Raw genomic sequence first — 25853 nt, forward strand, 5'->3', positions numbered from 1 at the left:
AACTCTTCCTCTCACATAAATTGTGAGTCCCATCATAAATTTAATTAGTGGAACCCATAGTTATGTGAGAGGGGGAGTACGCATTTATGATACTCCGGAAGTACCCAATAATTACCCTATTTTTATTAGTAATTGTAGCAATGTTAAAACAATACAATTCTTCGGTCTTAATTTCCTCTATTAAGATTCTACCATGTTTCATAATACTAGGTAGGGGTGTGCGCGGGTTGGATTGGGTGAGTGAAGGCCAATATTTTTATCCAATCCGCCACTAGCAGGTTGGGAAAATTTCAATCCGCCACCGACCCACCAAATTCTAAATCCAGCGGAATGGTTACAAATTTTGACGGTTTCAACTTGACGAGTTAGGCGGGTTGGGCAGGTTGACATTATTCTTTTGATAAACTACAGAGTATATATACTTACATACAAGGATAACCAACATTGGTGCCTAAACTAACTGTATTACAAACTATAAGAAGTTAAGAACTACTAAGAGTATTACATGTGCACAACAGTAAAATTAACTCTATTATTAGAAACTAAATGACCTTTAGCTTTTCAATCTAATGTTACATGTCATTTTGTATTTGTTTGCATCTTCAGTAGCTTTTCAATCTAATGTTACATGTCATTTTGTATTTGTTTGCATATTCAGTGGATTGATTTGAGTTTGTAGGTATAGCTGGCTTTACATGTAATACCATAACATTTTTTTATAATATATATAATAGATCAAAAAACAAAATATTTTGTAGATTTACAAGAATATATGGAGCTCAAATCAAAAAGACAAACAACATACTCAAAAAATTATAGATACAAACATTAAGCAATACAAGAAAAAAAAAAAAACAATTACCTTCATGGTTGTTTAGGAGAGTACGCAACTGATGGAAGGTGAAGAATTGAAAGGAAAAAAAAAAAAAAGGCTTCATTGTTGGCTGAAGGTGAAGGCTTATAGTATACGGCTGAAGTGATTTTAGGATTTCAATATTAACTTTTTATAATTTGTTTAAGGAATTTTTAGTTATTAGCTGTAATACTTGATTAGGTAAATTGATCAACTTTCAATAAAAATATACGATTAAAAATTTTGAACTAATATATACTTTTCTATTTATTTATAATTAAGCAGACGGGTAGGTTTGTAGCGGGTAGACAATGTTTCAATCCGTTATCCAACCCAATCTACAAAATAAACTCAAAAATTAAGACAATTAAATAAGAAAAATTTCACTAAATGGAAGCTAATTAGAGTACCGAATCATCGACGATTGAAAGCAATTAACCACCATCGCGCACCCTTGGCGCGATGGTCATTTCACAAATATAAGTACTTGTGGAGTGTGGGAGCAAGAGTTGTGGTTCAAGTCTCCCGGAGAAAGCTTTACACACATATACACTTAGATTAGATTAAAGTAGAATTTTTATCTTGTAAAAAAAAAAAAGGAAAACGAAAACGAAAAAGAAAAAGAAAAAGAAAAGAAAGCAACCAACCATTGCAAATGAAAAGTTATACCCTCACAACATTTTTGCAACTCCATGTTTCAGATGTTAAGAGAAAATATCACCGCACATCATTGGTGCGATAGTCACTCCACAAGTATAAGTGCTTGTGAAGTGTGGGGGGCAAGGGCCGGGGTTTAAGTCTCCAGGAGAGAGCTTCACACACATATACACTTAGATTAGACTAAAGTAGAATTCTATCTTGTATAAATTTAAAAAAAAATGTTAAGAGAATATATATATATATATATATATATATATATATCAAAACTGAATTACCATCGCAAACCCATGTTTCATCCATTGTGGAAAAAAAAAACACACACACACATTTAGTAAAATAAAAAATGAATAGCATTAATCTCAAACCCACTCAATTATTGTGTAATAAATCCCAAAATTTCAACCATTTTTCGCGTAACAGCATATAAATGAAACCACAAATCACCTTGCTCAGTCGGTCACTTTTAGAGCCCCCACTAAACCACCACACCGTGAGCCACCCAATGACCACACTTGAAGGCTCAAGCTGTCGGAAAGTATTCTTGTTAGAGCAGCGTTGGAACGTTTATTTTGGAGCTCCGATCCTGTGGCCTTCACATAAAACTTATTTTTACTTATGTGAACTTAATGGATCAAAATGACAAAAAGAAACGTTAATAAAATGACTATTGCCCAAATTTAAAGAGTGTAATTGGTTTTTTTTTTTTCTAAAAAATATTATCACATGATGTAACTGCTGAATTGGTAAGCCGTACTAAAAAAAACAGATGAAATTGGAAGGTAGAAGAACTATTCAACTTAGAGAATATTTCTTTTTCAATTGTGGACCGAACAGCCTTTTCTTTGAAAATTCACGGCCAACACAAAAATATGCTCCTACGTAGGGTCATCTTCTTTACAGTCTTACTTTAATAATTGAACAAATAGGCTAACAAATGTAAGTTCTAATCCTACCTTAGGATACATAAGAATGGATGAACAAATATAGGCACAAAAAAAAAAGTGTACAATTAAATCGTGACGTGAGATACTAGAATTTGCCAAACATAGAGTGGAAGCATATATACTCTCTTCATTGGGAACATAATTGGTCTAAATTGTCAACAATTCTGGGATTAGGTATCATGAAGTGGATCAGATAGTGAGGTTTTCTTGAATGACTGTAAATGTCCCAGTTACAGTTCCTCCTATGTCTGGGAATGTTGCACAGCCAGGAAGAGGCTTCACCTTGCCTGTTCGATCAACTTCGAGTGGATACTTTAATAGGTGACCCTTCATTTCTGTTACCTCATCAGCTACATATTGTCTCCAGTTGAGCTCGCTCAAGGACTTTACCCGCCTCACACATTCGAGGCTCTCTGGGTGCTTGAAACATCCTTCGAGAGCTCCAATGTGCTCTGCCCATAATGATACTCTATATCCATATATCTGCATCCATACATAAGAATATAGTGGTGAATTACAGAAATCAAAATATGAATGCCAATAGCACTTGTTTTTTGTTTCCTTAAGACAATATCAAAATTAAACTTTGCTGGGTGAGCATCAATAATGGAGAGTCCAATAGTTTCTCCTCAACCCAGATTCTTGGAAATATAATGATGTCCATGATTGGTTAGGCAAAATTTTTGACAAAATGAGATTTTTATGTTATTTATTCCTAAATATTTTGAAGGATCATCTTTTGCCTTTTGTTTTTTATTTTTGTCTATTTGTTTTTTCCATCTAAAGTTCATATGAAAAAGATATATAAACTTGAAATATATGTTTTGAGTTTTCTTCATACAAGAAAAGAAAAGATACCAAAAGTATAATGTGAATTCATTTAAAAAAAAAAAAAAAGTTATGACATAGGTTAAACCAATGTAGTCAATACCGTATCGGAGGCCGTTTCAGTTTGGTTATAAGAACGAAATATTTAGGTACCAGTCTGTACCAGTGTACCGTTTTGAGGTTACCGCTATTTATAATAATAATAATAATAATAATAATAGTAATTTCCTTAGAGCCTATACATTTTATGTTGTTTAGGACTTACAGAATTTGTTAAAACTAAATGCCACTAGGAGTTGACACTTGCCCATCTAAGTAATTGAAAAAAAAAAAAAAAAAAGAGTTATTGAAAATTTGAAAGAGCAAAATAAGCATTCAGCAAAAAAAAAAAAGCATAATAAGCATTAAAGAGATCGAAGAGATGAGGACGAAGGAGTCACGTGGGCTTTGGAAAATGAGGTAGGTACATCACCACTGCTTGACTAGTACAAGTGCAACATCAATGTAAAGTTTAAAACATTCAAAACCTGTGTATTGTAGACTGTAGAGAAAGAAAACAAACGAAGCAGATGAAGGGAGATCAGTGGCTCAAAAGAAGATCTAAGTGGCTAAAACGAAGGAGAAGATGATTTTGTTGATGATCTAGCAAGCTGATGCTTCAATGATGGCCACTAGTTGCTGTAAGTATAAAGTTTTTTTTTTTTTTTCAAAAAACCCATTTAAATTTGTACTGGCTGGAAATGCAAATACCACCGAAAAGCTCCGAAATCTGCCGGAATAGCCGAAACGAGCCGGTACACCCCGGTATTTGGGGCGGTACAATTTAGCCTTGTTTCGATACTGGTTAAGGTACCAGAACGGAATATTCCGGCAGTACAGACCGATACGGTACGAAATCTTCTTCCTTGGGTTAAACACCTTGCATTGGTTAGTTTTGAATATAAATTGATTCATAAAAAACACTTTGCATTACTATACTATAAAGTATAAACGTTGTATGCTCTATTTTGTAATTGTAGATTGACACTTGGGTGGTTTACTTTTAATTATTTATGTGGAGAAAATAAATCTCATACTTCTCAACTTAAAAAAAAAAACATGTACTTTTTTTTTTAATTTTATTATCTTAACATTAAATTCATTAGTTAAATGGAGATAATATAGTCATTTAAAAGGGGGGGGGGGGGACTTTCCATTCTCTAAGAATGTGGATACACCCATATGTTTTGGGGGACTCCACATTCCCACAAATTTGAGGTTTTGTGGGAATGTGGATGCTGCATCCAAATTTCCTTCAGCTATTTACAGCCAAACAGAGAATCCTCTTATGATTAAAAGATGACCCAAACCAAATTCCATGCAAGAGTCTTTCTCAAGCTTTGATCATATTATTCTTCAGAAGACAAACCGTAGAGATTTATAAGCATTTTTCAAACAGATCAAGCAAATCTATAGCCAGAACCACACTCAGACGCATTTGTTTCTTGTTAAGTACTTATTGCTTTGATAATCACAAACTTAGACAATTAAGCAGTAACTAAGGAAAACACTCACACATAACACACCTACATAATTTGCTAACTGGCTCGTGAAATTTCAATGCTCAGAGCCTCACACAAGAAAATATTATTCAAGATAATTGTTAAGGACATATTTTTATGTAAGTGGCATATCCTTTGATAATACGTTCTTTACTTGTATTTGGGTAAATTTAAATAGGTTCAAGATGATCATTACAAGTAGTTACATTGAAGACATGAAGATTGCTCAAGAACTGCTCAAGAAAAGTGCAATTTGCAAGTCTCGATACCTCCTCGAAAGAAGCTCGATCTGTTAAGATTCATTAAAGCTCGACACATGTCTCGATCTATCGAACTTACGGGATTCAGACTATAGCCAGCAATGTTTTTATTCTAAAAAGCTATTTGTTTATAGGTTTGTATAGTCCTTATAGGACTAGGAAAACCCAAGGTTTGTGGGTTTGTACAATCCTTATTAGACTAGAAAAGTCTTAGGTTTGTGTAAACCTATTTGAAATAGGAGAGCTCATTAAGCTCCTATTTAAAGGAGGTGGAAAAAGAAAAATCTAACCCTAGAGAGCTTCATTAGGTTTTCTTTTTGAAACCTTAACCTCCTCCTACAGAAAAAAGAATTCTTGCTGCGTTTCTTGTACGCATTTAGGTTCTGTAACCAAGCAAAGTCTCTCACAGCAACATTGAAAATTTGAAGATCTTATTAGTGTTTCTATGTGAAACTTTTACAAATCAACTACAACAATCAAAGGGTTGTTGTGAAGTTAGTCATGTACTGGAATCCGTGCATCATTGGTTAGTCACGTACTAAGATCTGTGCATCATTGGTTAGCCACGTACTGCGATTCGTGTATTGAACGGAAATATTTCCGCTACAATACAAGTCCAATTGGGTATTGGGGTAAGGGTTCAACTATAAGTTGGTATGAGGTACTAGGATTCCTTTAACTTGTAACCGCTTGTTTTGATAATAATGGATTCTCGGAAGTGGTGACCTTAAATTCACCAAGTGAGGTTTTGCCTCGGAGGTTTTCCCCATTCGTAAGCAAATCACCTGTGCCAAATTTATTTTCCGTTACATATAACTTAGTTGGTGATTTGTTTGTGCTACCATGCTTATTGCATGTAATTGAATCTAATTAATTCACTTGGCTAATCAATTGATTAATTTACCAAAATGAGTCAATACATTCTTGGCCTATCAAGTGGTATCAGAGCGGGCACACTCTGATTAGGTTTTAATCTTTGTTGTGTGATCCATTGACCTCCGTTGTTATGGAAACTCTTGATTGTTTTGATTTGCATGATCTTGTATTGAATAATGATGATGATATTCAAGATGCCTATTGCAAGCTTTATAATTTTTGTATGAAATCTCTTGAATGTTCTACAAAATTAAAAGCTAATTTTAAAAAGGTCAAACTTGTAAGAGATGAATTGATTGCAAAATTGGATGAAGCTAACAATTTGAATGAGAAATTTAAAAATCAAATTTCATCTCAGGTAGACAAAATTAAAAGTTTGGAAAAGCAACTAGTTGAATTTAAAACTGAAGTTGAAAAATTAACTAGTGTCAAACTTGCTGTTAAGCCTAACTCAAAAAAAAAATGATTTTTATATTCCTCAATTTAAAGGAATAATAAAGAGTTGAAGGCTAATTTTGCTAGAATAGACAAAGGTAAAATATCTTATGTTAAAGCTGAAGTTTCTAAACCTATGTCTAAAACTCCTTCTAGGTTGAATAAAAATTCTATTTTTGTCCCCACTTGTCATCATTGTCATATTATTGGTCATATTAGGCCAAATTGTCCTAAATTAAGTTTTTTGTCAACCTCTAAGGTTAGACCTCCTTATAGGAAGTATAGTAGTTTAAAAACTACTCATGTTTATCACCATAGTAGTGTTTTTGGTTACATTCGTCCTAATTGTTTCAAGTTGTTTCCTCATAAGTATGTGTCAAATAGGTCTCATCCTTTGTCTAAAGGCTTTGTACCTATTCTTGGTGAGTTATTAAAAACTTTGAGCTTTTTGACTCAATTTCAAGGGAATTCTAATTCCTCTATGTCCTTTAGTAGTCATACAAGACACGTGTCTTTTCATCTTCACGGCTAAAGACTCGCGCTGTGTGAGTGAAAAAGGAGCTTAAGACTTAATTGTCTTTTCTGTTGTCCTCTGCTTTATTTTTTTCTATCTAAAGTAGGACTTTCTTGCTTGATTTCTTATCTGTTTTTGGAATCATGTTTTTATGCATCTGCATCTATCTTCATACTTTCATGTTGTTTGTCTGTTTTTGTTTGGTTGTTTTGTTTTTGTTTGGTTGTTTTGTTTTTGTTTTGTTTTTGTTTTGTTTTCAAATAAAAAAAAGAAAAAAAATTCAGAAAAATACAAAAACAATGTGTATTTTGTGTATATTGGTACTTGTGTACCTTGGATGACCATTGAAACAAAGTTTTCAATGCACAACTAAGCAAGTGAGCTTTGTAGCTCATGTTTGTGATGAGTAATATTAAGTAATCTCTTGTACTTAACACTCATATCACACTTTTTTATGGGAAGGACTACAAGATCCTAAAAGAAAAGCATAAATAACCATCTCACCACTAAAACCCGCCAATCATGTATAAAATCTGTGTGCTTCGGCATAGCAAAACTGTGATGTTTGTGACTTAACATAACTGGGTATTTCTTCTCTCTCTCTTATATGTCCATGCATGATATTCTCAAAAAGAAAAAAATATGCAAAGAATATAAAAGCAAAAAAAATTAAAATGTTTTTAAATATGGTTGCAAATGAGTTTCTAAGAGATGTGGGAGTTATAGGATGTACCTTGAAGTTGATAGTCCCCATCAAGTACTTATGATTGTGTGTGAATTAAATTGATTTTCTCATATCTCAAATCGTCATAATATGAAACACTTATGTACTCTTGCTATGTTTTCACACACAACATGCAAATTCTTTGCTACTTTTGATACATGTGCAGGTACAATGTGATTTGGTCATCACAAGGGATACATGTGTTATTGTATGCTCACTAAACAGTTTTAACTTGTTTTTGAAATATAAAATTGATTAGACTTGTTTAGCATGTGTGTGTGTGTGTGTGTGTGTGTGTGTTTTGGATCTATGAATGTTTTGCATTGTTTTTGTTGAGAGATGTTTTTGAGAGCTTAACATGTTAATTGGGTCTATGTTTGAGTAGCTTGCTTGTTTGCATTCATCTCTTTGTGTTTTTCTTCTCTTTGAAAATCTCTTTTTTTATCAAGTTCAACAACTTCTCGACAAATCCTCGACAGATTTCTATCTATCGAGCCCCTTGGACTTCTTTTCTCAACAGATCTTATCGCATATTCGATCCATTGAACTTTCTAGACTTTGTCTCGATAGCTACTCAATAGCTTCTCGATCCATCAAACAACTTTCTATCTGGCTGATAGATTCTCGATAGAATCTCGATCCACAAAGGAACTTTTGCCGTCAACAGATTCTCGATAGCACCTTGACAAATTCATATATATCGAGATTTAGTGCTTGATAGATCTCGACAACTCCTCGATCCATCGAGATGCGATTTCTATATATATGGTCATTATAACATTGTCATGCATTGTTCTATCTTTTCTTTCTTTCCTAAACCTCTCCTTGCTGTGCTTTTGTTTTCTTTTTCTTGTAGGTCTATGGTTCTTTGCTCTCCTCGTTCCCTCTGTGTCTGTTTTTTTTTTTTTGTCTTCGATCAAGTCTTTTGGCTTTTTATGCCCTTTGACAATCGTGTCAAAAAATGGGAGAAATTTGAGAATTGAATGTCATTCCTCAAGGGGATTAATAGACTTAGGGGGAGAGCTTTATGTTAAAAGGAAGAAATTTTTTGATGTAATTAACTTAGGAGAAGAGTTAGTTTGATACACTTTGATATTGATATATATATATATATATATATATATTTTGTATCTTTTGGTTTTGTAACCATTTACGTACATCATGTGTTGTTTCTATATTTGATGATGATGTATGTTTCACTCTTTATCTCACATGTATTGTTTCTTTTCTCTCTTTATACACATGTTTCTTGTTTATTTAACTTGTCATTATTTTCCACATGGTACCTTGATGTATTTTTTTTAGCGCCTTTTAGGAAAGACAAGTTAAAGCCAAGTCAAGATTCCGAGCCTTCTTCTTGCAGCAACTTCCAAGGTTCAGATCTTTTAGACTAGGCTTATTTATTCTATAATTTTGAGTATAATGTATTCAAGGACATTCAATGTACTCTTATGGTTTTTTCATGGATTGCCAAAGGGGAGATATTGTTAAGGACATATTTTTATGTAATTGGCATATCCTTTGACAAAACGCACTTTACTTGTATTTGGGTAAATCTAAGTAGGTTCAAGATGATCATTAAAAGTGGTTACATTGAAGACATGAAGATTACTCAAAAACTGCTCAAGAAAAGTGCAATCTGCAAGTCTCGATACCTCCTCGATAGAAGCTCGATCTGTCGAGATTCATTAAAGCTCGACACATATCTCGATCTATCGAGCTTACAGGAATCAGACTATAGCCAGCAATGTTTGTTATTCTAAAAGGTTATTTGTTTATGGGTTTGTATAATCCTTATAGGACTAGGAAAACTCAAGGTTTGTGGGTTTGTATAATCCTTATTGGATTAGGAAAGCCCAAGGTTTGTGTAAAGCTATTTGGAATAGGAGAGCCCATTAAGCTCCTATTTAAAGGAGGTGAAAAAAGAAAAACCTAACCCTAGAGAGCTTCATAATCCTTATGTGTTTGTATAATCATTATAGGACTAAGAAAACCTAAGATTTGTGGGTTTGTATAATCCTTATTGGACTAGGAAAGCCCAATGTTTGTGTAAACCTATTTGGAATAGGAAAACCCATTAAGCTCCTATTTAAAGGAGGTGAAAAAAAAAAAAAAAAACCTAACCCTAGAGAGCTTCATAATCCTTATGTGTTTGTATAATCCTTATAGGACTAGGAAAACCCAAGACTTGTGGGTTTGTATAATCCTTATTGGATTATGAAAATCTAAGATTTGTGTAAATCTATTTGGAATAGGAGAGCCCATTAAGCTCCTATTTAAAGGAGGTGGAAAAAGAAAAACCTAACCCTAGAGAGCTTCATAAGGTTTTCATTTTGAAACCATAGCCTCCTCCTACAGAAGAAAGAGTTTTTGTTGCGTTTCTTGTACGCCTTTGAGATCTGTAACTAAGCAAAGTCTCTCACAGCATCATTGAAGATCTTATTGGTGTTTCTATGTGAAGCTGTTGCAAATCAATTACAACAATTAAAGGGTTGTTGTGGAATTAGTCACGTACTAGGATCTGTGCATCCTTAGTTAGTCACGTACTGGGATTCGTGTATTAGAAGGAGAGATTGTCGTTACAATACAAGTCCAATTGGGTATTGGGGTAAGGGTTCAACTGTAGGTTAGTATGAGATACTGAGATTCCTTTTACTTGTAACCTCTTGTTTTGATAATAGTGGATTCTCAGAAGTGGTAACCTTAAATTCACTCGGTGGGGTTTTACCTCAGTAGTTTTCCTCATTCGTAAACAAATCACCTGTGTTAAATTTATTTTCCATTGCATCTAACTTAGTTGGTGATTTGTTTATGCTACCACGCTTATTGCATGTAATTAAATCTAATTAATTCACTTGGTTAATTAATTGATTAATTTACTAAAATGAGTCAGTACATTCTTGACCTATCAATAATTTTGCAATGATTTACTATTTTATTATGCCCAAAATATCTTCCTCAACTTTAATGAAACTTAATGGAATTTTTCCCCCTACACTGGTAGCCTTCTAGTTCACTTAAGCATCTTTTACATGTACATTTACACAGACATATCTAGCAGTGAGGTAAATGCAAAGAGTTCTGTTTTGTTAAGCTTACCTGTCCATGTGGACGAGAACGTTTGCTTGCCCAGGTATGATAAGGCTGATATGCACCCATTGCAATTTCAGTGTCTCTGGTGCCTTCCATGGACCGCTGATTTATATTTGCAGATCCTAGTATCACATACTCATCATCCACTATCATTCCCTTAGAGTGGACATAAACCATAAAACGCCTACTCTTCTGAGTAAGTGCCTACATAACCAACATACAGTACACTTAAGCAAGACTGAAAAAGGTAAAAGAATGATCTAACTGTAAATGGAAACTTAACATTTCGGAAAGAGAAAACTGAAAACTGTACTCAGGCAGATAAAGGGAAATACTTGAGGAGTCTTTACTGCAGCGGAATTTCTTGCACCTGAACTGTCTTCCGTATCTGGTGCCTCACGATTGCCCAGGCAAAAGAAATTCAAATAGTCTTGTGGCTCATATTTGTTCTCAAGTCCAACCTCCTTTAAAGCATTGTAAATCATTTCATACATCATCTGCATTGTTTTATGCTGCAGAAATCAAAATAAAACCAGGTAAAAATTATGTGGCAAGAAACCCATAAACAATGCCTTACGGTCTCAAGCATTAGTGTTGACTTCTAAATGATAGACTTGACAACTGCATGCATCAAATGAGAAAAGAGAATAACAATCTACCTGCCAATAGAGAATCCGCTGAATGGGAATGCTTGTAGGAACACCTTCTGGCCACATTGGGATAATGATATATGCAGAGAACCTCTGATTCGCTTTTATTTTGTTAACAATTTTGAGAGCAATTTCCATCGGTATTAAATTATTGGCACCTGCAGTGAAAAGTATATTTTATTGCTTATTACTATGAATTCAATGATGTTCCCAACCCAACCCAACTTGTTATTATTTCTTCTCCAATATCCTCTGAAAATTTGAAAGAGCATACCTTTCCGGCCACACGGACAATTACCAGAAACGATTCAAAATAGCATAAAATACTGCAAGCCAGCTTATTGTAGAATATCCAACTATCACATTTAAAAATTCAAAAAGTATGTCAATATTATTAAATAAACATAGTTTTTGGCCACCAAGCTAATTGTGTGGAGACCCTGTCCGAGAATTAAATTGGATTACACCAAGACTACACAACAAGAGCATGTATATCTTTAGCTTTTTGCTATATCAAAATTCTCATATCTGAAACACCAGTGCTATATGACCATGTCCAGTAATGCCTTTTTTTTTTTTTCTTTTGCAGGTCACTGGGTTGGATCGCATAATTGTGAGAAACACTGAAATCTCTGTCTGTGTTCTTGTTATGTAAATAAAATCAAAATCAAGGCAGTAACTAGATTTCAAAACCAAAAATTGACAGAGCATTTATGCTAAAATTTGACTAAGAAAGTATTATATTTTTTCTAATTAAATTTTATGACGACCTACATTACATATTAGTATTAGAAATACGAGGACTGAAACATTCTACAAGAAATGGAATCACTTTGAATACCATTTCCATGCTGTCAAGGAAATTTCAAGAAAAGAAAAAAGTAACGAAGGATGATTTTTATGGTAGTATGTTCTAAAGATACAGAATTATGTCTCACTTCTTTATTCTGAATCTAATTTGTTAAGAGTTCCTCACCTAAGTCTCTGTGAGAATCCCAATTGTATGATGACCCAAGGAAGTACTGGTTCTCAATATAGATGAATTTTTGGGCAGCACGGATTGCCTTCACATATGCTGTATGTATGCTCATGTCTATCAGTACATTCTTCCCACATAAGAGATTCTGTTACAGCAATGTAAACATATTAGTTCATTACCTTCATTGGGACATAATCAAATGTCTTATTTTAACAAGTGAGTTGAATATCCAAGGATTTTTCTCACCATGCTCATAGCATCTTTTGGGTCCTCTGGAAATCCTTTCACAGAATTGGAATCAATTGAACGAAAAACCTTCAATTGTGGCAAATTTTATTCCCAAAAAGAAAAAAGAAAAAAAGAAATCATGAATTGAAAAATCCAACTCCAATAGAAGATTGACATCAATTGTACCTGTACATGCCAACCCTCTGGATCATTTTGAGTTTGGCAAGGAAACTCTGCTATCCCAATGATGTCAGGAATTCTTTCGATCTTAAGTAGAGCATCATCATGTGATGATGCTTTTATTAGCTTTTCAAGCCCGTGAGGTTGTGATGCCTTCTGCCAACGCTCCTCAAAATTGGTAAGGATGTCATATGCAGCTGGACCCTCAATACGACAATGCAAATCATGCCACGGTTCTCTTGGACAGCCAACAAGAGGCTCCTAGTTTAATTAGAAGCCAAATAAAGGTTAAAATGGGGGGAAAATACCCACATGAAACTTAACATATTTTCTAAAGTTGATTCCTCATGCTCAGCCTTGTCTATTATATTTCAGGTGTAAGATGAGACAAAATTAACACAATAACTAATAAACCATATGTATGTTATTGCATCCTGTTATTGGAATGTACATCAAGTAACTGCTTGGGTGTTTGTTTTTTTCAACAATAATAATTTTAGTTCTTCTCAGTTACACTAACAAAATCATACATGTATGCATGAGTTTTGCAAATAAAATATACATCTTTGCCAGATATATCATAGGACAAAAAAAGGAGAATAATGATATTCCAAAATCTGGATCAACTACACTCATGGAAACTAAAAAAATTAAATGAATGATTTACCGTGAAGTTGGTGTTACGATAGTCATCTTTGTGCACTGTTTGTAAAGTCCTAAAAAGAGGATGTTTAGGAGTATCATATCGGCCCATGCATAAATCAAGACCTCCAACAAATGCCATGATCTTTCGTTTATAGTGACCTGCATCTGCATCCACAATCACTGTTTTCTGATGATGGGTATAGATTTTTCCAACTTCCTGATAATAAAACATAAGAAAACAAGAAATTCAAAGCAAGTACCAATACAGAATATCTCATTTGAGAAATACATGCATGTCTGTATAAATAAATATATACATACATACATACACGTATGTATAAAACACTCATATAAAGAGTAAATGCTATGTTTGTGTGTTTGTATGCAAATACATCCAATAAAGAAAATAAAAGTAAAATGAAATCTTCAGAACCACACCACTAAATACACAAAAGACAGATTTAATAGGTTCATCCAATAAAGCAGCATCAGGTAAGATTATGAGACGCAATTCTGCAGCTGCTGCATCCAAAGAAACGGCATGTAGTTGGACAATTGATAAATATATTTCAACTTATCTATATCAAACCTGCTTTTTGACCCAGCTATGTCCTTTTCCAGCAGATCGGGGGCAGAGTAGAACTTGCACTGAAGAGTGCTTAAAAAAATGGCGAGTCTCCTCATCATTGGTATGCATGATGCCTTCCTGCATTTCATAGAAATCAGTGAATACATAATGACAGAGGATATAAAAATAACTACTTGATGCAAGAAAGAGAAAAATGATGCATAATTCTCCTCAAATCAGAAATTTAAATGATAACAAGCTGCTTGGGGTCAGCCACTTGAATTGTGTTTTACCTTCCTGCCATTAAGTGGACCATACAAAGGAAGAAAAACTTGAGCAAAAGATAAATAATGGAACGTGTAAAAACAAATACAAACTAGATAATTCATTGTCTGATAATTGAAATCTCGACTAAATTCAGAAGGGCTATTGTGAGGAATAAAACAAAATTGTATTTCTATTGTAATTTCACTTTACAAAACAAAAAACCATAATGATAAGGAAATTCACTAACCATTGTAGTATTTGAAGACAAAATATTTTTAACCAGCAAAGTATATAATGATATTTGATCCCAAATTGTGCTATATAATGGAATAGTGGTGACATATGCTAGTAAAATTTCTTAGTTCCTTACTGTTTTAATTCCCAAAATGCTCCTAGAGGTAGGATCATCCCATACAAGGAGCAGCACTCTTACACCTTCTTGTGACTTGATTTTGAGAAGATCCCCCAACATGCAATCTGTTGCATTATTACCATCTCGAATCAGTTTAACCTTGTGGTACACCGACCACCCTGCAATGTATATCAAACGACGGGCCTGACTTATTGCTTCAAAGATATCATGCCAACAACTCCTGTGCTCATACTGAACATCACCACGAAGCTTCAAACTGGGAAGGCAACCATCATGAACATGGGCATCTTGATATAGTGTCACTTTTCCACATTTCCTAAGTGGAAAGTAGGTACCAGGGACCCCTTGGGAATCAGGACTTGAATCTACTCCATGATAAATGTTCACTTTATCCACTGGGGTGTACTGAATTGATAAACTCAAGATAGCTCCAGCCTTACAGGGCTTCCCACTGGCATTAAGAATTGGGAAGGTTCCCTCAATTTTCATGCCAGAATATAATTGCTCCACTGGAATTCCCACAGCGCCCATAATCTGTGAGCCAACAATATCACTATCTTTGACAACAAAATGCACTTCTGCAGCATAATGTGCAACAGGAACATTAAAATTCTGCCTCCAAACTGGGTTCTCACTATTACTAATCACAAATGTCCTCCCAATCACAGCACCTGATACTGATACTGTGACATAAGGATCACTTGTTATCTTATCAGACATATGCCCCTCAATTTTGTTGTTAACCTTCACAGGCAATTTGGAAAACATTTCTCCTAACTTGTTATGAAACGAATCCATGTTAGGAAGGTTTTTGGCCTCCTTAACCCAGATATCTAAGTTCCCATGTAACAGCAAAACCTTAAGGGAACTCTTGTTGGTCTGAAATGGCACAGCTTGTTGACCCTGACCATGGTTTGAGCCTCCAAATGAGTATGTTTGAGCATATGCAGCATGCTTCTCCATTAAACAACAAATCTTTCAGTACTTATAAAGCTAGAATTGTATGGGACACTCTTTGATGTGTCAAAATATGCAATCAAGAACTTGAATTAGGCTGATTCAGCAGATTGAAGTTGAACAACAACTACACTGACTAAGAAGAAGTAAACCCAACGACAATAAGAGAACTCAAGATCAAAATTTGAAGAATACCCAATGAATATAGGCACTTAATATTGTCTTGTTGTTCAACACCAAAGGAAGACTTGACGACAATGAAATAGATTGGTCAACTAAAAACAGAATGAAGCTGAGACGTGAAAACCTCAACTTGGGGTTTAACTTTGATCGGTAATATACAGGGGAGGTTTGACTGGGTAAACGTAAGTGAGAGACCAAGAAGGAGATGTTGATGGTGGGGTTGAAACTTGAAAATCTGAAAATGGGTAATGGGAATAATAGAGTTGTGAAAGGGTAATAACTAATAACAAATTCAAAGAGATTGTGGAACAAGTAAAAAGAAGAAAGATAGCCATCGAAGTTAAACATGATAAGATATTAGCAAGTGGGCAATGGGAACTATTCAACACCAGCCAGATTATTATATGCAAATAGTGTAACACACACACACACGCAGCACAAAGAGAGAGAGACGGTTGAAAATGGTTTTTTTTATGAAATATTGAATTCAAGGGCGTTTAAGCAGAATGCCTGAATGGACAAAACAGAGAGTTTGCGTTTTCCCTCGTTTTCTCAGTCAAATAATAAAAATAAATGCTTTCTTTCACCTTAGCCGCCCCGAACAAAAAAATATAACATTTTGGAATATTTTTTTTTTTAAAATTAATATTTCAGGGCAAGTCATTCAATTAAACCTCAAATAAATAATATTTCAGGATAATTTACGGATAATTATATGCACAGATATCTCAACAACACCACTCCAATTCCAACCCCAACTTTCTTTAATTTTGATATAGTTAAACCTCTTAGTTTATAAATAATGGCAATCAAAACATTATGTTCTTACTAGCTTATAACCCATGTAGAATTATTTTTTATCATTAAGTCAAACACACCAACTAGTTTTTGAGATTTTTTTTTTTTTTTTCTAGACAAGATTCTTTGCTAATTTAGCTAACTGAAATTTACTGTAGTAATATATAAAAGTACAATAAATTTAAGGTAGGTCATTCTATATTTCTATGTTTATGTGCATGACTCTGCATGTGTGTGTATATATATATAAAAAGTAGGAACCTCAAATGGAATAGTCTAGGATTTTGTCACTTGGATCTATTTATTTAAGCTTTTATTTCAACAAAATTTGCATTTATACCAAATTATTATTTTATGGAATATGCTTATGGAATAAATGAATATACTTATTATCTACAGGTGTTCACATTTTTGTAATGTCACTATCTCTATCTCATGCGGAGAAGAAAACAACCACTTACTACATGTATAATGTCATTTACATAAGGACAAAGTTTAGCTACAAAATTAGTTGTAGTCTAAGACTACAACCTTACTCAATAAAATAAACATTACTGCATATTTTGAAAATCTAACCGTTGAATTGCATGTTTATTACGCTCTTAATATGTATGTCAAATTTTATGTTAATCGGATATTATTTAATATATGATCTATAAGCTTATATTTAGCACAATTTTATTGATGACATAGCTATAGATTTTTAATTTTTTAGAAATTTTTTAAGCATGGAGTATATAAAAAGAAGATATAATTTAATGGTAGATTTGTCAAAATTCACTTCCAATAAAATGATATTGAGTAAGGTTGTAACCTTAGACTACAACCAATTTTATATCTAAACTTTGTTTTTTACATAAAATAGGTGTCAATGAAAATTTTCCTCTCACCATATAAGTTGCTTCATTAATGGTTGTTAGGGTGTGTTTGTATAGACTATTGCAAAATTGTTTTTTGAGTTTAAAATGAGCATTTTAAAAAAGTTATGAAGAATTGTTGTTGAGATATGGCATTTTGGGTTTTAAAAATGCTCTTTTAGGCTCTTAAAACGCCTAACCAAATAGACCATTAATAGATAATGTCCAAGGGTTTAGATTGTGATGATTTATAAAGTTTAGAATTTAATATGGTAAAAAAAAAAACAAGGTTTGATTTGTCACAATGAGCAAAATAATTTGTGCTTTATACCTTCCTATTTTCTAAACTCAGCCACTCATCTTAGATCATTGATTCTAGATTAGGCATTTTTTTAAATGTAATTTTACCTTAATTTTAGAATGTAACTAAGAAACAAAATTATGTATTTTCCTTAAATTGTAATTAGGAAGAAAAGTTTCGTAATTTCCTATTAATTTTTTATTAGGAAGCAAAGTTTAGTGATTTTCTATATTTCACTCTAAAATCAACGTAACTTCAAAAAAAAAAAAAGTTATTGTTTTTGCCACAATAAAAGAAGTGAAGACTCCAATTAAGAAACCCTCAAGGAGTAAGATATTCTCAAATATCTTACTCCAATCACATTTGTTGCATCAGTTATCCTGCTATGGTATCTTTACTTGCTATACTAATTATTCTGATGTAGCATCTTTTTATTATATTTACCATGTTAGCTATTATACTAGCTAAACATTTTCTGCTGAAGCTTTCTTATTTCTTTGTTATTACGTGTTTTACTTTTGACACAAACTAATCATTATCCTGCTATAAAAATATATACATATACATTGTATCTCATGTCCTGCAAAATATATTATATATATATGTGTGTGTGTGTGTGTGTGAATACATATAACTGTATTTACGAATATATGTACGTATATATTTGAGAATATGCTAACCGATATAAACTAAAATTTGCTTGATGGGTATTTTCTTTGAGTTTTAGATTTGTTTACGTGTAGGAAGTAGAAAAGTATTTCTACAGTAAAAAATGAAGAGTAGTTATTCACGTTGCAGAAAAGTGCAGAAAGTTTTTACTGCACAACAGAAGGTTTTATTGCACAACAAAAAGGTTTACTACACAACAAAAAGTTTTACTGCACAGTAGAAGGCTTTACTGCACAACAGAAAGTTTTATTGCATAGCAGAAAAGTCATTCATATGGCAGAAACTAGAGAAAAGTTCATTCTGTGGTAAAAACAGAGGATAAGCTCACTTTGTATTCCCTTGGACTTTGGACTTAACGTTTGCACACAAACTGACAGCGGCAGAATGGTACTTTGGAGCCCATTCTGCGGAGCATCAGACCCAACTTCCTTCTTAGAAAAAACCTAAATTAAGCGTTGTCTAATAACATCAATACGCATGTCTAAGATACAAGAAGTGTAAAAAGAACCATTGACACCTTTAATATATAAAAATGGAAGGATGAAAAAGATGTGGGGAGATTTTGCAATTTTTTTTTTCTAAATTCTCTTTCTCCATTCATTTATTTCTATTTTGGATTAAAATAAAATGATGGCTTCAAAGTGGAAAACTCCAACCACCTTATTTTCTTTGATCTTATTTTTCACTTCAACAAAATAATGGTAAATTAAAATATCCTCTCCCTTTTATTTTCCTATTTTTCATCCTATATCTTTTCACCCTAACCAAACACAACACTACATGGGATTGTCAAAAAGGCACTAAACATGTTTAATGTTTTTGTTTTTATTTTCTCACTCATGATTAGTTGGAGTAGACTTATGACCATCGCTTTAATTCGTGTCTCTTTCTTCTTGTCACTAATAGGTTTGATGTTTCATTTTGTTGGTATCCTTTCAATTATTTTCTTGACTAACTGGCCATGTATTTGAGAAAAGGAATGACTTCACATTATTTGGGGAAGGAGAATTGGCCATGCATTAAGAGGGAAGGACCACCTTGTTGTGTATTTAGGGGGAGAACAGTTGGTCATGCTTGAAGACATCATTTGATGAACACACCATTGATTTTTTGGCATAGGTAAGGTTTAAACTCTAGACATGGACAGAGGGAGACTTTGACCATGGGGGCAATGGTCCCCCTAATTGTTTTGTAAATAAATATTAATTTTTTAAAACTCTAGACATAGAAAGAGGGAGACTTTGACCATGGGGGCAATGGTCCCCCCAATTGTTTTGTAAAAAAATATTAGTGTGTGTGTATATATATATATATATATATATTAAAGTATAAATGTAATTTTATTCTATAAAATTACACTTTGCCCCCTTAACAATATCATTGATTCTTTTAAGCATAATACTATAGTTACAAACTTTTCTACAACATTTTTACAAACTGCTGAGGTAGTAAATTTTTATTGGTTTGCATCTGGGCTTATTTGTAACTCAAGCATTTTCCTCATTTTAAAGGGCATAAAAAAATTTATAAACCAAATCTAAAACAAAATATACAAGCCTAAAAAAATTATCATAACAACAAAAATTACCAATAATAGCTAAAAAAAACAATTTTAAAAATTTTAAACAAAAAAAAAATTTGTCCTCACCCAATAGCAAACATACACATAAAAACAAAATTAATAATTAATTAATTTTAAAAAACCTTTAGCCGTTAAACAACAGAGCTAGAGGCTAGAGCAGCCGCATGCAATTAGTAGCAAAACCACCCCCCGTAACTTCAAGTTTTGGCTCCATCCCTGACTGCAGATCTCTTATTCAAGGATAATAAACTTTATCAGTTAAGCTAACTAAAACTAACAATTAAATTAGATTAAATGATTTATTTAATTACCCCCATTTAACAAATGTTCAAGTCAGTAAAAATCTTGTAGTTCAACTATCACCTTCTAAGAGCAACCACATCAGCTCTTGTATAAGTGTGTATAATAAAAAAAATGCTCAAATTTACACATTTTTGATCAAAAACAGCCCACATCAGTATGTGCTTAAGTGTGGATATTTTACACTTTCCTTCAAATTGCTACAGTACCGTGTAAATATACACGGTTACTGTAGCTGTGTAAAATCTTATTTTATATTTTTTTTCTCTCACCTCTCTTCTCTCTCCATCTGACTTCTCTCTCTCTGCGTCTCTCTCTCTCTCCCTCTCCCTCTTCCTCTGAACAGGACAAAGTCACAAAACCCATCAACCACCGAGCATCGACCATTGTTCAACCACCACCACAACAACACCACCCACCACCGCAACAGCACCACCCACCTCCGCAACCTAGCAACACCCACCATCACCACCAAATTCAAAAACAAAAACCCAAAATAAAAAAAATCAACCCAAAATAAACAGAAAATTAAACTAAAATCAACAAAAAAAAATCAACCCAAAATAAACAAAAACAGAAACCAAATTCAAGGATCGGATCGGAGCTCGGTCAGATCGGATCGGAGGATCGAGAAACAGAGACGGCACTAGATCGAGAAACAGAGACGGCGCTGGATCGGATCGGATCGGATCATTTCTCGGACGGAGCTCGGATCGGATCGGAGGATCGAGAAACAGAGACGGCGCTGGATCGGATCGAAGCTGGATCGGATCGGATCGGATCGAGAAACAGAGACGGAGGGTTGATCTGAAATGGGTAGAGAGAGAGAGAGAGAGAGAGAGAGAGAGAGAGAGATGAACCAAAAATGAACAGAAGGAGAGAGAGATGAATCAGAAATTAACAGAAGAGAGAGTGCGCGCGTCAGGCAGTTAGAGATAAATAATAAAAAATGGTGAAAAAATTGATTATTTAATTAATAGAGGTAGTAGGATAGATGAACTGATGTGGGTGTTTTGTAAAAATGAATGTGTAAAATCTTAAAAGTAGGTTTTTTGTGTAAAATAGACGGAATCTTTTAAAGGAGCTGATGTGGTTGCTCTAATATTTCTAAGTTCTACCAAATACCCAAATCAAAAAATTGTCATAGTTGCCTGGAGAAAATGCGGTGGACCAGCTAGTAGAAATTATCAAGGTTTGGTTTGATTGTCAATGCTTTAATGCTTGCAATTCTGGACCTTCTGGTAATCATGTGTAAACTTATATTTCATCAAAAATCATGTGTAAACTTATAATGTTATTATATTTTAAAGGTTATTGGTACACCAACTCGTGAAGAAAATCGTTCTATGAATCCAAAGTATATCGATTTTCGGTTTCCAAAGATAAAAGCTGAGCCCTGGCACAAGATTTGCATTTTATTTCCCTTTGAATTATGGAATTGTCACATGATTAGTATTTAGTTGGTGTGGGCAGTTGTCATTTGCTGTTAGCAGTTAGACTTTTTTAGAAAATATATGTTCATTCTTGTTCATGGTATTTGCATGTAAGATGTGTGTGAACCTAAGGCTCTTCATGATGCAACCATAAAATTGATTCTTCTAATACCAATTATATATATTCTTACGTTAACATAGTTGGCAGCACATTTCAGCTTAGTTTTTAGTTTCTGGATTTAGGGTATCCACAAAAGAATGGTCTTTTTTATTATTATTATTAGTTTTCTTAAGTTCAGCTCAATTTTTTATGGTTATTAAGTTTTTTGAGGTAAAAGGAATAAAAGAATTATTTTTTTTCTTCAATGTAAACTGGGATAGAATGATCTTTTTTCAATTCTTTTCTAGTAGTTGAAGTTTGCAATTACCACAGCATCAAATTCCATTAAAGTTGTCCAAAATGTCAATTGGAGCTAACCAGATGGGTGGTAGGTATCACAAAATAAAGCATAAGGGAAATCCATGTTTTAAGGGTATGTCACGGTAATAATTTCTATAATTTGTGCTTTATACCTTCCTATTTTCTAAACATAGCCACTAATCTTAGATCATTGATTCTAGATTAGGCATTTTTTTAAATGTAATTTTACCTTAATTTTAGAATTTAACTAAGAATCAAAATTGTGTATTTTCCTTAGGCGAAAATACACTTTTGATCCCTACATTTTGGGTCAATTCTCATTTTGGTCCCAAAATTGATTTCGTTACTAATGTCATCCCTAAAAAAAGAAAATCGTTTTTAAAATGGTCCTTGCCGTCAGCCAACCAACAAAAAAATCCTACGTGTCTAACGGAATGCCCTACTTGCTGACATGACGCTGACGTGGCCATTACAATATTATTTAAAAAAATTATTTGACATTTTTTAAATGCCACATCAGCATTTTAATTAATAAAAATTAAAAAGCCAAATTTCACAATTTTAATTTTAATAAAAAAAAAGATAAAAACAAACCAAAAAAAATTTACTTTTTTAAAGCTGTAAAGATTGAAGCTCAAGCTCCATCGTGTTCTCATTCAGCCAAAAAAAAAAAAAAAAAGCTCTCATCATGTTCTCATCTCTCATCTCTTATCTTTCACTCTCTCGGTCTCAAGAGCCAAACAACATGACAACTCAAAAATCAAAATCAAGATCAAGAGAACCCATAACCCTTTAAATTGAAGACCCACAAAACCCATCTCACAATCAAACTGTATCTGGTTTGATCATAGGATTTCTTGGAATTTTGATGATGTTGGTGTTGGTTCTGAGGATGGAGTTTGTGGGGGTTGAGTTTCATAGATTGATGAGAGTAAGGATCGTGATGGGGATGATGTTGATGTTGGTGATGATTTGGTGGGGTTGATTGAAGAATGTGAGTAGCGAGGGCTTGGAGAAGTGGGTCTGGTGAAGAAGAGCGTCGCCGCTTGGTGAAGAAGAGTGCGATCTCAGCCATGACCAAAACTCGGATCTCAACCGATCTGGTGAAGAAAAGCACTATCTTAGCCGCTCGGATCGGTGGGTTGTGATCTAGTCCAATCTCAGCCATGACCAAAACCCTCACCTCCACCCCTGCCGTTCACCAATGCCACCACCCAAGCAGTGGCTCTCAAACCCATATGATTAGGTTGACGAGGGAGATGGTGGGTTTCTATTCTTTTGTTCTTGGGATTGAATATCCTGGGTTTGTTGTTCTAGTGTGTTCATGATCAAGATGAATTTGGAATAGAAATTTGATAATTTGAATGTGAAATTTATGAGTTTATTGGTTTGTTGGAGATTGGTTGGTTTGTTGGATTTATTTCTTATTTTCCTAGCATTGATGGAGATTGGATTTGGTTGCTGGGTTTGTTTCTTGGATTTGGGAAGAACATGAAGAACAAACTGTTATATTCATACGAAAAAATAATGAAAAGTAAAAAAAAAAATGATTAAATTAGATTTAAGGCTTTTTTTAAATTTAATTTATTTTTTGTTTAAATTTTTTGACATGGCTTTTTAAAAAAATTAAAATGCTGACGTGGCATTTTAAAAATGCCAAATAATCTTTTTTAATAATATCTTAATGGTCATGTCAACAAGCAAGACATTCCGTTAGACACGTAGGATTTTTCCGTTGGTTAGCTGAAGGCAAAGACCATTTTAAAAACGATTTTCTTTTTTTAGGGATGACATTAATAACGAAATCAATTTTGGGACCAAAATGAGAATTGACCTAAAATATAGAGACCAAAAGTGCATTTTCGCCATTTTCCTTAAATTGTAATTAGGAAGAAAAGTTACGTAATTTCCTATTAATTTTTTATTAGGAAGCAAAGTTTTGTGATTTTCTATATTTCACTCTAAAATCAACGTAACTTCAAAAAAAAAAAAAGTTATTGTTTTTGCCTCAATAAAAGAAACGAAGACTCCAAATATGAAACCCTCAAGGGATAAGATATTCTCAATGGGGTTAACATTTTGGGAAAGAAAAAATAAAAATTTCTCAGTCCTCCATTCACCTAGGTTAAGGTCATGCGGTTTCTCACAAATTCCTAGCAATTTTGCCTCAAGGATACAATAAAGCCTGTATTCTACTTTATAGCAATTCTAGAGAATTTATATATAATCAATGACTAGATGCCAATGAAAATCCACTGATGAATAGACATTTTCTTAGGCACAATTTTTTTGAATAATTCAACAGAATTCCAATAATATGTCTACGATCTTGCTCTAGCAAATTTTCTACCTTTCAATCAAGCAAATTAATTATTTAGTAAACTTGAAAAACTATAGCTAGAAAGTTTGCATTTCAATGCTCGTATTTTTGCTTAAGCAATCACTTTGCTCGAGTGAATTTCTTAAAAATAGACTTCTTATACTTCCAGAATTAAATTACCATGATTTTAAAAATTAGACTGACTGACTGGCTCAGCCAGGGACTGGACTCTAACCTTCAAAGAGATTTCTTTGGAGTGGTAGGGGTGACGACTTTAAACTTCATTTAATAAATTGGAATACATGCTGCACTCCTATTAACCTAGGGAGTTTGGGAATTAAAAAGGTAGTACCCTTTAATCAGGCTTTGTTGGAGAAGTGGCTTTGTTAGAGCCTAATTTTGTGTCACATGATACATCTTAAATTTTTGTATTTAGTGAATTATTAGGTGTAAAAACTAAAGAGTCTAAATCTAATTAGATTCTAAATTAGATTTCAATTGAAGTTTAATTTTGCGCTACGTGTCTTATCTAATTTTTTAATTTTTGTGGCTTAAAATATGCGTAAGTTGTAACTCCAACACCATGTATTATTTAAACTCTGTAAATGTGATTGTTTCTAAATATACCCGTGCATATGCACAAGGTTATACCAAGGAAGTCAATACCGTACCGGAGGCTGTACCGGTTTGGCCACCGGTACGATATATTTCGGATACCGGTCAATACCGGTGTACCGTTTCGGGTTTACCGCTATTTTATATATATATATATATACACACACACACACACACACACACACACACATACCAAAATCTCTAGAACCATGTTTATAAATATATAATATTTCACTTATATTATAGTAAATATAAAAGTTTATTATAAAACATTACCTCAATTCAAAACAAATTATTCATAGTTTTAGACTTTAGTATCAAATAAAAGAAAAAAAAAAACACAATATAAAAAATAGAAAACTTAGTTGTTCATTGCATACTAAGAAAACAAATAATACTAAGAAGTTAATGTAAATAAGTTATCATTATGCCTTTACAAAAATTCAAAAATTACAAAACTAAAAAAAAAAAAAAAAGCTTTTTTCTGTACCGGCCGGTACGCCCGGTACCGGCCGGTATTGCCCGAAATTGGCCGGTATGGCCGGTACGCGGCCGGTACGGCCGGTATTTTTTCCGGTACAATATAAAAGTGTACCGGTACCGGTGCACTGGCCGGTACGGTACGTACCGGCCGGTACGGCCGGTACCGGTACGGTATCGGCCACACTGGGTTATACACCAGTTTTATTAAATATTAAATATAACTGATTTAAATTATCTCAACAACACTAACTAATATTTCTGGATTATCTATTTTGCAACTCCAGTTTGCTATCCCATCATTATGTAATAAATTAAT

At 33.5% G+C, this 25853-nt stretch overlaps 1 protein-coding gene across 1 annotated transcript; it reads right to left on the bottom strand.

Moving 5' to 3' along the window:
* Window positions 1-2450: 2450 nt before the first annotated feature.
* On the bottom strand, window positions 2451-16018 carry LOC142626699 (phospholipase D gamma 1-like). The gene is made up of 10 exons (XM_075800408.1): window positions 14616-16018; window positions 14000-14116; window positions 13433-13627; window positions 12772-13026; window positions 12604-12672; window positions 12355-12502; window positions 11388-11536; window positions 11064-11240; window positions 10735-10932; window positions 2451-2940 (listed from the first exon to the last, which is right to left on the bottom strand). Exons 1-10 carry the CDS (start codon window positions 15579-15581, stop codon window positions 2647-2649), a joined length of 2568 nt encoding a protein of 855 aa, XP_075656523.1. The 5' UTR covers window positions 15582-16018; the 3' UTR covers window positions 2451-2646.
* Between the last annotated feature and the right edge of the window lie 9835 nt (window positions 16019-25853).

The sequence above is a fragment of the Castanea sativa genome, chromosome 3 (genome assembly GCF_040712315.1).
Source record: "Castanea sativa cultivar Marrone di Chiusa Pesio chromosome 3, ASM4071231v1".
Classification (NCBI taxonomy): domain Eukaryota; kingdom Viridiplantae; phylum Streptophyta; class Magnoliopsida; order Fagales; family Fagaceae; genus Castanea; species Castanea sativa.

Bases quoted from the DNA above. Each gene is read 5' to 3' on its own strand.
- LOC142626699 (XM_075800408.1), bottom strand. From the start codon at position 15,581: ATGGAGAAGCATGCTGCATATGCTCAAACATACTCATTTGGAGGCTCA. The intron at 14,117-14,615 runs GTAAGGAACTAA...TATGAAATGCAG, and splicing joins GCATTTTGGGAATTAAAACA to GAAGGCATCATGCATACCAA. The intron at 2,941-10,734 runs GTAAGCTTAACA...GTATGGATGCAG, and splicing joins GTTCTCGTCCACATGGACAG to ATATATGGATATAGAGTATC.